The 14,040-nt window shown below is 56.3% G+C and overlaps 3 protein-coding genes across 3 annotated transcripts; 2 read left to right on the forward strand and 1 right to left on the reverse strand.

Moving 5' to 3' along the window:
* Nucleotides 1-3,049: 3,049 nt before the first annotated feature.
* Nucleotides 3,050-6,279, forward strand: SPBR_04612 (c6 zinc finger domain containing protein; the record flags this gene model as incomplete). The annotated part of the gene is made up of 2 exons (XM_040762889.1): nucleotides 3,050-3,191; nucleotides 3,284-6,279. The coding sequence occupies 2 exons, from the start codon at nucleotides 3,050-3,052 to the stop codon at nucleotides 6,277-6,279; spliced, it is 3,138 nt and encodes a 1,045-aa protein (XP_040615491.1).
* Nucleotides 6,280-8,074: 1,795 nt separating this feature from the next.
* Nucleotides 8,075-11,000, forward strand: SPBR_04646 (DNA lyase; the record flags this gene model as incomplete). The annotated part of the gene is made up of 4 exons (XM_040762923.1): nucleotides 8,075-8,102; nucleotides 8,179-8,237; nucleotides 8,374-8,506; nucleotides 8,587-11,000. 4 exons carry the CDS (start codon nucleotides 8,075-8,077, stop codon nucleotides 10,998-11,000), a joined length of 2,634 nt encoding a protein of 877 aa, XP_040615492.1.
* Nucleotides 11,001-11,528: 528 nt separating this feature from the next.
* On the reverse strand, nucleotides 11,529-13,595 carry SPBR_04771 (PA domain containing protein; the record flags this gene model as incomplete). Its single annotated transcript, XM_040763048.1, has 2 exons — nucleotides 11,529-11,583; nucleotides 11,860-13,595. The coding sequence occupies 2 exons, from the start codon at nucleotides 13,593-13,595 to the stop codon at nucleotides 11,529-11,531; spliced, it is 1,791 nt and encodes a 596-aa protein (XP_040615493.1).
* Nucleotides 13,596-14,040: the final 445 nt, after the last annotated feature.

A 14,040-nucleotide genomic window follows, 5' to 3' on the forward strand; every position in this document is an offset into this window, starting at 1 on the left:
CGTCACTAGGGAAGGAGAACATGTCTCACTACCATCTTTCTTTGTAAAATCAATACGGTAGACCGGCAACCTATTTTTCTCCAACTGATCTCCTGCCTTGGAATCGTACGTGTCATAGAAGAGGTCAAAGACGATGTGGATAAATCGGGGCCACCTGTTGATTGCCATGACCCGAGGTTGTATCCTCTCGTTATCACTGTCCACGGCACGACATTTGATCAGCGCCTGCACTGCTGCCGTAACGACTTCACTTTTCTCATCGTTCTTAATTTCATCCCATGCTTTGCAATAGTGGTCGCTTTTCGAAGAGATATGGAGTAGAACTCTAAGCGTAGAGGGCATCTTAAAAACACCTGTATGCACAGAACATTAGCCACCGTTAGCCCGCCAGGTCGGCCTCCAACAAGGTCAACAAGGTCAGATTGTCTCCCACCTGCTTTGTTAATGGGCCATAAGGGACAGGGTCGAGAAGAGACAAGGCCAAGGTGAGATGTATTCTAAAAGTTGGTAACGCGCTTGTTCGCGAGAACGTATCCCGGCGTCTTAACGTTATGAGAAGGACTATTGGTATCTGGTCACATGATAGAGTTTCACTAAATTACTTAATACCGTGCTCCTTCAGATTTACATAACTGTGTGGATCGCGTGTACAAGATAAGTCAATCTCTCAACAAGTCTCATCATCTCATGTGAAGACGTCAACATCAATTCAAAAGGCCCATGGCATTAGTCAAAGGGAGCAGTGCAGGTTTTGCATAAAAGGCGTAAATCACAGATTGGAAAAATACAGCTTTTTTTTTTCTGCATATCATATCCCCCCTATTGTTTACATATTCATTTTCATCCCAGGGCTTAGTGCATCACCACTTCGAAACCGCCCATGTCGTCGAGTGCGGCACGGATTCACTGACATACGCAGGAATGCCCCCGGCCCAGCACACGGCTCGTACTTCTTGCCGGACACGTTGTCGCCCATGTTGGTCAAGGTGGCCAGAAATGCAAAGGTCTCGATGGAATTTGTTGATCGATGTGTGCATTTTCACCGGTTTTCAACTTTTGGTCACCCCATTTTGCGAGTGCTTTCCTTCTTCTTTGCATATTTGTCCTGACAGGTTGTATTACGGAGGAAATAATCACATCGTGTCAGCGTCGCCGCCCCTCAGCAGCCACTCCTTTCATAGGCCTGCTATTCTATCTCAAACCGCCAAAGAATAACGGCCAAATTGTCCGACGCCTGTAATTCATTATTTTGCGGGGGCATACCATCTTCCTCCAAAGCATCCTCGATCCATGTCCATCGATCTTCAAGGTCACGTGTAGACTAAATGCCTGTGCCCGAAAAGGCCGCCCGTTGGAAGCTATCCGACTCGCCAGATACGATCCATGGCATGCACTCCGTGCGGTCTGCTGCCCTCCATGATGCTCGGTCGAAACAGTAGGACGTAACGTCGTAGAGGCTCTCCTGTTGGCTTTTCTCTGGAAGCTCACCGTATGTTCGTCTTCCCTTAATGTGACTCGCCGTTTTATTTCTTTTTGCTTGGTAGGTCTGGTTGTTGCCACTGCGGCTGAACCTTTAGGCGCCACTATTGTCTGCAGAGGCCGGGGGGTGGCGTACGAAACTGGAGATGATGGGCACCGTGCGATGAAGTTCGACATATTGTACAGATTAGAGGTGGTGGTGGAGGAGGAGGGCGGCCGAGGAGCTAATCCTGTCGAAAGCGAGTAACGCGACAAAATGAAGAAGCGACGACAAGGAGGTGACAGGGGACATCGCTGATAGCCAGGCCCAGAACGGGAAGAAGCTCAGAGAACAAGTGCCTCTGGGCATTGCTACTTCTCCCCCTTTCGCTTGCTGCCGAAACCAGTCTTTGTCGACATGCATGACGCAGGAAAAAGAAGGCAGCATCGTCTGCCAGTGATGCCGCAAACATGAAGGCGTCACCGCCGGTATCCTAGGGAAACGCCCACTCTCCCTCCTTCCGCCATGGTCTGTTCGTCAGTTTGGACGTCTACAATGCTGTGCTCCGTCTCCAGATACTCCGATCGCCGTCGTCCCATCCATCGTCGGATGCATATTCCATGACGTGCTATTCCATGGGGCGATGTTCAGCCGCTTTGGACCGTTCTCTGTCGCCGGCTCACCGCCACAACAGCCTCGCTTGCAACGGCCGTGGGATCGATCGCTCTCCGTACGTTTCCCATCCTTTCCGCGTCGTCACCCCAGAGCCAATCTGCTGGCTCAATTGTTTTCAATGCCCAAAGCTTTCGATGTAAGATCGGCCTGGCCCTGTTTAGCTCAGTATAAATGCGGGGAAGTGGAGGTTCTCGGCGCACCGGATACTCCAATAGTTAGACTCGGCCAGGCCTCTCGTACTCTGCCCTGGCTTGCTGCCCACTAGCACCTACCTAGGCGAGCTAGGTCTTTCCTTCGCTCTTTCACTCTCAGGACGACTTGTCGCCAGACCCGCTGGCTCCTGCCTTTGGCACCTTTGGCACCTTTGGCCTCGCCTCCAGTCTGTCTCGCTGTCTTGCTCTCCCTTTGCGCCTGCCCTGCCAGTCTCAGCTCCTCTTCCGCTCCTGACTTTCTCGCCTGTCACCATTCGCGTTGTTGACTTTTGATCCAACGGCGCCAAAACACGCACCACCAACTTTACATCTTGCGCAACCAACCGTACTGTGCGTGGCCCTCGGCTACCAACGAGCCGCACATCACAACGACGACAAGGACTGAGCTACGAGAAAACCAGGCACTGCCCATTGCCTGTCGCATCACTACCCGGCCCGCTCCACTGCGAGAGGACGTCGCTGCAGTCTTTTCTCCGGAGCACGGCAGCAACAATACGACGTTACGAGAGCACAACAATAATCACAGCTCAGCGGCAGACGACGACGACAACGATTACCTAATCATCTTGTCGTGTGATCCCAGAGCCAATACGCCTCGCACGTCACACGCCTCCGTTCTTGGCTTCTTGACCCACCTGCGTCGCATCCCGGCGCTTCGTTCCCGTCCTTATCGGATCCGTTTCTCGTCCCAGCCGCCGCAGGCATGAGACGCCAAAACCATTCCTGTGATCAGTGCCGCAAGGCCAAGCGGGCGTGCGACGCCCCCTCCCTCCGTGAGTCCGTACGCCGCAGCCTGCTCGCCGACTCCGACAAGGGCGATGCATTGCTCGGCCAGGGTTCGAATGGTAAGTGTCGTGATATGGCTCCTCGGCCCTCCTCACTGAATATTGTTGTAATCTTGTTCCCCTGTCGTCCAAGCCTAACCCAACACCAACAGCTAATGGCGCATCGATGCCAGAGACAGAGTACCGTCCATGCTCGTACTGCCTTAAGACCAGCAAGCACTGCACCCTGAACTGGGCGCGCTCACAGCTGCAGGCCTCACAATCCGCGGCGGCCACCCGCACCGTCGAGCTCCGCCAGAAGAAGCGGCATCGTGCAACGGACTCACAGCAAGCACAACCACATACTGCCGCGGCTGCCACATTCGCTTCGGCGCCGCCGGCCTCCTCAGCAGCACTGCCGACGGGACTGCCATCAGCATCCATCTTCCCCTCGCCTCCGCAGTCATCGACGTCGACTCTGCGCACAACATCCGAAATCGGCGATATCAGCGGTATGCCGTCTTCCGTTCCACTGACGACAACGACGGCCAACGTCGATATGTCGGCATTCTGGAGTACCGCCCAGCCGTCACCGTTCCAGGCCTTGACGAATCCTCTGGACCCCTTTGTACCACTCCCTAACACACATCATCCGCATCACCCGCATCACCCGCAACAACATCACAACTTCACCAACGACGTCAACGTATCGACGATTGGCTTTGACGCCGGTGTGAGCACGGACGGTACCGCTGGCCTGATTGGTCTGCCCTTCAACGGCATGCCTGCGACCACAACAGAGCTTGTCTCACGGCCTGCGTTCCACAACATGGTGACGCCGGATCCCACAGCGCTATGGGGTGTGATACCAGGCCAGACAAACCTCAATGCCACCACCAGCCAGGCCATGCTCGACCTGTCACCGCCCGAGGTCTTCTCCTCGGTCAATGGCGAGGAGGAGGACGGTGCGTCGTCGTCTGTCATCAACGACGGCTACTCCATCCAGCACGGCTCGTCCTTTGCCCAGCCGCAATACGGCGAGGTCGGCATGCGTCGTGTGTCCTCATACTCCCTGGTGTCGCCCACACCCAACCAAGTCGAGTTTATGCTGGCCACGCGCATGAACAACCACAGCATCTCCGAGAACCTGCTGCAGATCTACCACGATGTGCTCGAGCACAATCTCACCTGCTGGATCACCGAGGAGACGTGTCCGTACAACGTCTGGGCCCGCCCACCCAAGCAAAAGCCCGTCAGGTCGCTCGCCAACGACTCCGCCAACGGCGACATTCCCACAATGGCTGTCGGCGGCCGCCGGACCTGGGCACCGCAGGCCAACTACAAACAGCAGTTTGGTCCCAAATGGTCCAATCGTATCTACCGCCGCGTCACCAAGCTCGACAAGCTCGCGCAGCAGGTGGGCATCATGCGCCTGACCGCCGCGCAGAACCAAGCCAGCCAAAAGGCCCTGCACCTCGTCATCATGGCCTTTGCCACCCAATGGGCCCAGGGCAGCCAGCGCCAGCGCGAGACCTATGCGGCCGGCTTCGCCACGATGAACTACGCCACCACCGAGGAGTTTGATCGCAGCATCCAGCGCTCCCTGTGGCAGCAGGCCCGCATGGCCTTGCAGGAATGCGCCGACATCGAGTCGTACCGTGTCGTCTGTGCCGAGCTCATCTTCAGCATGACCCAGCGTCCCTGGGACGAGTATGAATTCGCCGAGCTCGAGATCACCACCAGCAACGCCCAGTATGGCAACGGCCCGCTGTCGGCCGGCGACGACGACGACGATGTCGCCAACGACAGTGGCGCGGAGGCCCGCCGCCGTCGGGAGGCCATCCTCGACAAGCTGAACGAGATCATCGACAAGGACGGACCGCCCATTTTCATCGAGCGCGCCGCCCGCAAGATGCACGCGCTCAAGTTCAAGTTTGACAACCACGAGCTGGGTTTCTTGGGCGAGCAGCCGCCCGGCAGCATGCCCAAGAACGACAGACGCAACGGCCGCTACACGCGCGACGTCACCGACACGTCGTCGCCCTACCTTGGCTCCGAGGAAAGCCAAACCGTCGGCCTGCTCTTCTGGCTGGCCGTCATGTTCGACACCATCTCCGCGTCGATGACGGAGCGCCCCGTGGTCCTGGCCGACGATGAGAGCCAACACGAGGCTGCCGAGCACGACATAATGTTCCCCAACAAGGAGGTTCGTCCAGATGAGACGGGCGGTCCTGGTGGTACTGGTGAAAACGGCGACGGCAGCAACATTGGTATGGAGGACATCCGGAACGCCATGTACAGCAACGGCAGCGGAAAAGGCAAGGACGGCGACGGAACCGACCCGGCCAATATGGCGGCCAGCAGCAAGCCGGGCAAGAAGAACAACCGGTGGCGCATCGACCTGTTCATCCAGGACGACCCGGAGCGCATGTCGCACTCGCCGTACCACTATCCCTGTGCGTACGACGACGCGGCGAGCATCATCACGCGCGCGGCGCCGGTCAAGGTGCTGCTGTACCGCCAGGTGCTCTACCTGCAGAACATGCTGCGCAAGCCGTACCTCACCAAGGGCCAGCCCATCGAGGAGCTCATCAGCGAGACGCTCATGATCTACCGCTACTGGAACCTCACGTACGGCGCCTTCTACCGCGAGCTGATCCAGCACTACCCCACGGTGCCCACGCGCATCCGCGGCTGGTTCGTGTGCATCCTGGCCCACTGGCACCTCGCCGCGCTCATGCTGGCCGACGTCATGGCCGTGGTGGACGACAACCGCCTCGGCTTGGCGGCGTCGCGGGCGATGCGGGAACAGGCCCACACCGTGGCCAGCATCCGCCGCTCCAGCGCTCTGCAGCTCGCCGACGTCGCCCGCGTCGCCACGCCGCTGATGCCCAACGCCGACGCGGACCCGAGCATGCCCGACTTCCACCATGCCGTGCGCGAGGGCACCATCTTGACAGAGCCGTGGACCATTCTGCTGATCCGCGCCTTTTCCAAGGCCGCCACCGTCCACCTCCGGGAGGCGGACCTGCTGGGCCACGAAGGCGCGGCCTGCCGGGCAAGCCTGCGCCACTGCGAGGAGTGCATCCAGGCGCTGTGGTACCTGGGCAAAAAGTCGGACATGGCGCGCAATGTGGCGGCCGTGCTGTTCCGCGCGATGAATGTGTGAGGCCGTCGAGATGCCGTCGTTTCGGTTCCTGCTCGACTGACGTCCTTTTCTTGCGTTTTTGGGGGTTATTTTCTTTCGCTTATGCGGCCATGGCGACGCTTACTATTCGCTGACTGTTTTTTGTAGTCACTTTTGCTGATTTGTCTGTTTTATTGGCGTGTTTTCCGGGCTTGATGAGAAACGGATGAAATTGGTTGTCCACTGCTTATGATGATTGTGCTTATTTGCCGTTGGGATACTTACTTTTTATGACTTTGGTGCTCTCCGTGGTGAATTGTCGTTCGATGACAGCGGAATGGGCGCCTTGAGGGTATGACTTTGATTTGCTGAGCGGGTGTTATTTTCTTGTATTTTTCGCGCCTATGGCTTGGGTTGCTTTGCTTGTATAAGTCTTGTAAGTACCGGACTCGGGATGCACAGGGTCGTTTCCAACACTACCGGGTCATGTATTTGAGGGTGTCTGAATGTCTGGGTGTCTGGTGTCTAGGTGTTTCAAGCATTTGAATTATGATGGCTAAAGGTTTGGAATTTGGGTGCTTTGACGAGTTTGAACACAAAATGGACACAGTTGACAGAGTCGCAAAGCTTTTGAAGTTTTCTATGGGGTTGTTCTGCAAAGTTATGAGCATTCAGTTTCAAGGTGAATGTCGTTGTCCTGTTGCCTTTCTCCACTTCGTGTCTTGGATATTGGTTCCCTTTTGTACGAAATACAACACATGTCGTATTATGCCAGTTTGATCCACCGAGGGGTGAGAAAGGTGGGCAGAAAAGGGCGTATTGTTTGTCCATCTGTCTTCTCATCTCACTTGATATTAATTCATGTTTAAGATTACGGAGTCACTCAAGATCCTTTAGCAGTATTCCTCGCTGTTCAAAGCATCTTCGGCGGCCAATTGCAAGACAAACTCCCGTCCCAATGGCTCCCAACCAGTCACGGCCCATACCTGCCACCCTCCACAGGCGGAGTGCAATGGCCACATGCACAACCACATGATAACAAGGAGCCTGCAGCGTACGCCGTAGACGGTCGATCGGATCCGCAACTCGTCGAAAAACGCTTCTCCCTTGGCTTGCCAACCGGGTTCTAGGTCCTTTTTTATCAGTCCCATCTCGTATTACTTCTTTGGGATCCGAGTCCATGTTGGCCTGCGCGGAGTGCGTTTTGCTTGTGGAGTTTGCTGCCCATCTGGGCCGCCCTACGTGCCGTCCGTCTTGCCGCTCATTCTCACAACCGGGTGAAATGAAGTCGACAGATGAGATGACGTAAATCACGTGTGCATGGATCTGGGGTCAGCTTATGGTCTGTTTGGGAGAACGACCCAAAATTTGGCACGTGACTTCGCGGCAAGGGGATCAAGTCTGAGTCGCGCAACGTCATTCCCTGACCATGAATGCTCGCCACCTTCTCGGCGAGCTCCGGTAGCTGCTTTATATACACGTTCACGACTGTTGATCTCACCGACTGCCCGAAGCCTCAACACACGTAAAACAGACACATACTACGGCCACCAGTTACCGTCAAGCCCCAGAGACTGCGGGCCACGCCCGCCTCGTCTAGTCTCGATGGTGTCTTCGAAACCGCCCTCGCCGCCCATCGCCGTCTACTCTCCAGCTGGCCGCTGTCTGTAACGCCTCTGCTGCCATGCGATGCTGCCAAGGCACGTTTGTCCCCGTGTCCGCTTTGTTTACGGGGTCCGGGGGAAGCAGAGTTCCCTCTCGTGGACACGACTCTTACCCCATAGTGTGGTCTGCGGACCATGAGTGAACTGCCGCATCGGCTAACCGGCACCTGCAGATGACGGTGCGCATCGTCACATGGAATGGTATGGTTCACGGCTGTTGCTGGGTGTCGTTGTTCCCATTGCTTAGACTTTGCGGCCGCTAACGCCTTTTCCCCAGTCAATGGCATTCGAAATCCGTTCAAGTACTCGCCATGGAACAAGGACCGAAGCCTCAAGGTACGAAACAAAACAGCAAGCCGAATGACCGACTGTGCCTCCGTCCGATCGCCTTCGACTTGATATCACGCTCACTTTTGGCTGGCCTCTTCATATTACGACAGCCGCACCACAGACCTTATGCTGACAGGCCCAGGCCATGTTTGACATCCTCGAGGCGGACATTGTCTGTTTCCAGGAGGTCAAGACACCCAAAGCGAGCTTGACCGACGATCTCGTGTTTGTCGACGGCTGGGACACATTCTACAGCTTCCCGCACACCCTCACAGGTGCGATACAACCGCCCTTTCCCGATCGTACCTTTCCTTTCCGCTCCGACGCACGGATCTTACTGACAGATGCTATGAAGGCTACTCGGGCGTGGCCGTCTACACCCGCGACAGCAAGTGCGTTCCGCTGCGGGTGGAGGAGGGCGTCACGGGCGTCCTCAAGATCCCCGGCACACAGACGCGGTATGTCGACGCGCAACCGGACAAACAGATTGGCGGCTACCCGACCGATAGACAACTGCGCAGGGCCGCCGTGGGCCGCGACGTCATCGACTCGGAAGGCCGGTGCCTCATCCTCGAATTCCCTCTCTTCGTCCTCATCAACGTCTACTGCCCAGCACGCCGCAACCACGAACGCACGGGCTACCGCAACACCTTTTTGCTCGCCCTCGATGTGCGCATCCGCAACCTGGCTGCCGCCGGGAAAAACGTCGTCTTGTGCGGTGACCTGAACATCATGCGCGACCAGCTGGACACAGCCGGCATATGGGGCCACCAGGGGCACAAGATGCTCTCGGAGGCTCTAGAGTTTGACGAAAACTACATGACCATGCGGGCGCCCAAACTGCTGAGCCAGCTGCTGTTCAACAGCCGTACCGTCTCCGACACCGGCACGCCCTTTATCGACGAGGCGGTGGAGACGCGGCGTCCGCCTGTGCTCTACGATACATGCCGCGAACTGCATCCCGAGCGGACGGGTATGTTTACCTGCTGGGACACGCGCAAAAATCACCGGCCGGCCAACTTTGGGTCGCGCATTGACCTCATCATGTGCAGCCCCAAGGTCATGCAGCTCGTGCAAGAAGCAGACATACAGCCGCACCTCCTTGGCTCGGATCACTGCCCGGTCTACGCTGTGCTGCAGACGGCAATCGAGGACCGTGGTGAAGAGAAAGAGGACGACCCACACACAAAACGAAAAACCTACAGTCTCGACTATCTCAACCCGCCTAGTCGGTTCGTCGGCGGCCAGAATGTGCTGCCACCAGACGAGGACACTGCGCTGCTGAAAACGCGTTTCCCACAGTCCGCTCGTCGCATGCCGCAGTTTTCCAATCGAAGACACATTGCGAGCATGTTCCAAAAGGCACCCAAACCCCCCGCTACTGCTTCGGTTACCAGTGCTACGCAAGATACAAAGTCGTCCGTTCATCCGTCACAAAAGAATGGCAGTGCTAGAAAAGGTCCCGCAGGGGTGCAGTCGTCTGCCCCCGAGCTCCCCGCGATCCTCAAAGCAGAAGCTGTCGAGCTTGTCGAATCCGACGACGAAGATGGCGGTGCGGGGACGATTGAGGACGACGATGTGGCCGTGACGGCGGAGGAGGAGGGGGAGGACGAAGACGAGAAACCTGAATCCGTTGCAGGGCCAGCAGACTCTACGCAGCAGCCGAGCGACATAACAGAAGCACGCGGCGACGACCGAGGATCACGGCCACCTCCCCTTCATGCGAACAACAAAAACACATTATCCGCAGTCGTCTCGCCATCCCTGCCGAGTCGGCCTCTCTCCGAGACGGACGACGTCGCTGCTGACGAAAGCCAACGTGGACATGTGAGCGAGACGTCGGCTGGCCGCGGATATGACGAGCCTTCTCACTCGACAGATCTTCCCTCTGAAGACGGGATGGGAAGACCGCCAGCTTGGGAGAGCAGCTTGTCAGAATCCAAGCCAAGCCGAATCCGGTCGTTTTGGGGTGGTCACTCTGGCGTTGTCAATAGTCGCGAGCAAAGGAATGATGGAGATAACACGAATGGCTCCAGGGGCTCCGGGGACTCTGGGGATGCCATATCGCTGCTGTCGTCAACTCCGAAGCCCAAAGCAAACCTACCTCCATCACAGTCGTCGACTCCGTCTCTTCTCCCGACAGGCACGACACGTCGCAGTCTGTCACAGTCCCAGAGTGGAACCGGCGGCTCAAACACATCGTCCGTTCGGTCGTCTTCTTCTGTTTCCGGCCGGCCGGCCAAAAAGGCCAAGACGTCCGCCCCGGCGTCCTCGGGCATCCAAATGTCCATGAATATGTTTCTCACCGCACGGCCTGCCAACAACAAACAGAAGGAGAATGAGAAAGAGACAGAGAAAGAGAAAGGGGACCCGAACCAATCAGCTGTGCCGGCCACGCCGAAAACAGAAGCAGAAGCAGTCAACTCTGCTCTCGACGAAGCGGCCACCACCGCCGTCGCCAACGATGACGACAACATGTGGATGACGGCCGAAGAAGTCGACGCCGCCTTCCGCAGCCTCGACGCGGCCAAGGCGTCGTGGTCGCGGCTGGGCCTCGGCCAGCGCCAGACGCCGTTGTGCGAGCACGGCGAGCCCTGCAAGACATTTGTGACCAAAAAGGCCGGCGTCAACAGCGGGCGCTCGTTCTACATGTGTGCCCGGCCGCCGGGTCCGCTGGGCAAGCGCGAAAAGGGCACGGCGTGGCAATGCACCACGTTTGTCTGGTGCCGCGACTGGCGACCGGACCGGCCAGAAGTAGAAACAAAGTAGAACCATTGTACACTACAATAATTCAAATGAAAGGACATACCGTTATGCACTTGTTTTTATCTTCTTTTAAAAAAGTTGAAAGTAAATACATAAAACAATTCTTTAAAAAAAAAAAAAAAAAAAAAAAAAAAAACGGATTTATCTCCTTAAATATAATAAAACCTGAAAATTACCATAAACCATACGTTGCATCTACTATGAGAGAATAGTCGTCGGTACGGAGACGCTCAATTGCTGCTGAGAAGTGTTTTGTATTTATTGGACGTAGTCAGCCTAAACGACTACGCTGAAGAACAAAATATAAACCAAAGTTGAAAATTCCAACGCCATGAGAGCTGATAATAAGACGTTAACCAAGGAGGAAATGAAACGGCGGGAAGGGCCAAAGTACACATGACATAACAAAATAAAGGTACTCCAATCCGTGCGTAGTGTCTGATGACTGATGGATGACATTAGGCAGAAAATCGTCAAATACGGAACAATAGAAACCCATTTCCCCCAAACAAAAAAACATCCCACAAATAATTAATCATAGCCACGGCTCGATGTCGTGGAATCAAGCTGTACAGTACCGGCTGTGCTGTCAAATGGTCCATGCAAAAAGATTATCAAAAAGAAAAAAAAAGACGACAAGAAAATGAAAGCGTCGTTGTGCAGAGCGCGTGTCACGGACTATGTGGCACATCTTGTCTATGCTGATTCGCCAGCCGTTGCACGCACGACATCGCCCTTGCAGATAGGACAGGTACGCCGGCGTGTAGTTAACCAAGGGGTGCTAGAACATGTCAGCATGAGCAGCACGGCGAAAGAAGCATATCGAGCAATCAGGCAGGGGCAATCAAAATCAAATACATACATGCAAGATTCGTGGAACTCGTGGCCACAAGGTAGGCTCATCACGCGGTCGCCGGCCACATAATCTTCCAGGCACACCACACACTCGACCTGGAAATACCGGGACGGCGGGTGTGGTTCGGCCGGGGGAAGGGTCACGGTTACACGGCGCTCATCGCCTGGCACGCCTGTCGTCGTGCGCGAACGAGGCCGCTGTAAGAGCGGAGTCGTCAGTGTAGGCTCCAGTGTCGGCGGGCTAGGTGAGCGAGCCGGCGAGGAGAGTGGGCTAGCAACGGCAGAGCCGAGAGGCACGGCGATCGGGGCCGGTGGTGCTGCGCCCGGCGGCACGTAGATGTGGACAGGCAGCTGCTCGACGACGGCCTTGGGGGCGCGCCATGCGCGGTACCGGTAGTGGGTACGGATGAAGATCAAAATACCCGTAATGACGATGATGGCCAGGAGGGGGCTGGCAATGACAACCAGCAGCGTGTCAAGGAGGGGAAGGGTGCTCCGTGTGGGTGCAATGGTCACAAAGAGCACCTTTCCGTTGCCCTTGCCGGGAGAGCCTGTGGATGTGGGGTCGGCACCAGTGCCGGTCGACGTGGACGTGGGAATGTACTCGTCAAGCACCCACTCCCGCGGCCGGGTCTTCCAGAACCAACTGTCGTCAGCAGCATCCGTCTTTTCGGGCGCGGGCGCTGTTGTCGTTGTCTTGGTCTTGGTCTTGGTTTCAATGCCAGGAGCTTTCTTAAGGCCCGTCTCGTCGTCTTGCACGGCTTCAACCAGCGCTGTCAACAAATGGGCCGTGGTGTGTGCTGTGAACACGGACGGAATGGTGACAAACGAGGTGTCCCCACTGGCGTACATCTGGATGAGAGGCCCGCCTTTGCGGTCGTCGCCCACAATCACGCCGACGGCACCGCGCCGTTGGGCCCACATGACTTTGGCCAGAAACCCACAGCCGCCCCTCCTAAGGAGCACAATCTTTCCGGCAATCTCAGCTCCTTCCTGCAGAGACTGAATATCACTGTGATGCGGCACCTTGCTGGCTGCTTTGCCATGCCGGCTCGGGTCCTTCCAGGACACATCTTTGCGTGATCCGCCTGAGCCATAGGGCTCAGCACCCGCAGTAAAGTCGGAAGCTGTCGGCGCTGAGTCGCCTTTGACACCAGCAGCATTGACAGCTGCAGCAGCACTAGTCTCAACTTCAACATCGACATCGTCACCGACTGCGGTGATGCCGTCGGCGGCCTTGCGGCTGCCGTCACGACCCCCGGTCGTGACGCCCGCCTTGGCATGGACGGTCTTGTGGAGGTTGCGGAAGTACGTTCCCGAGGAGTAGTCTTCCAGGTAATTGTCCGTGCCGTCGTCAAAGAAGCCGTCGGCAGGCAAGACAGGGTTACCATCGGCGGCACGCTTACCATCCCAGCCAGGGACGTCACTGCAACCGAGTTCGCCCTGGGGCTCGACGCCGTCTTCACCAAAGCCCGCACCGATCCACAGCGCTGCGCTAAGGCCGTCTTCTGGCAGCTCGGGGCCGAAGGTGGCTGGCCGGGCCGGGAAGAACGTGCTGTTATCCTCGGTGAGAGAGATGGCAGCATTCGGTGGGAACAGCTGAAAACCAGGGACGCTGGAGATGTGAGGTCGGTGATTTCGAGGGGGCACGGGATAGCTGTCGGCAGCTATGGCGCGGACAATGACAAACACTGTCACCGTGCTCGCGGCCAGCGCAGAAAGGGTGCGAACAAGAAGCGCCATGGTGAAGCGATATCCGCAAAAACGAATAGGACAAGTAAAATAAAAAAAGAGCGTATCTGGGGTATAAAGTAAAAGCAAGAACGAAAAAACGGCTTAGTGTAAGGGTGCGTATACGCAACACGAGGCTAATGAAAAATGTTGTCGAATGCGCAACTGGTGTCGCTGAAGTGTTTTGAGAACAGATCAAGATCGGTTTGAAAGTCTGGCTAAGTAAAGCCACGAGATGCACAAGGTAGGTGTGAAAGACGAGGCAATAAGGCGCCGCAGAAATCTAGCAACAGTGTGTTAGTAGGTAGATCAAAATCAACACTCAAGGAATCACTGGCAGGAAAGCAGGGCCGACAAGGAAGCGGGACCAGAACACAAGCACACAAGATACAGGAGAACAGAGGCCCAGATATAGACCACGGGGTACAGAGTGAAATCGTATGCAGGCTCTGTCCGA

The sequence above is a fragment of the Sporothrix brasiliensis genome (genome assembly GCF_000820605.1).
Source record: "Sporothrix brasiliensis 5110 chromosome Unknown Cont21, whole genome shotgun sequence".
Taxonomy (NCBI): domain Eukaryota; kingdom Fungi; phylum Ascomycota; class Sordariomycetes; order Ophiostomatales; family Ophiostomataceae; genus Sporothrix; species Sporothrix brasiliensis.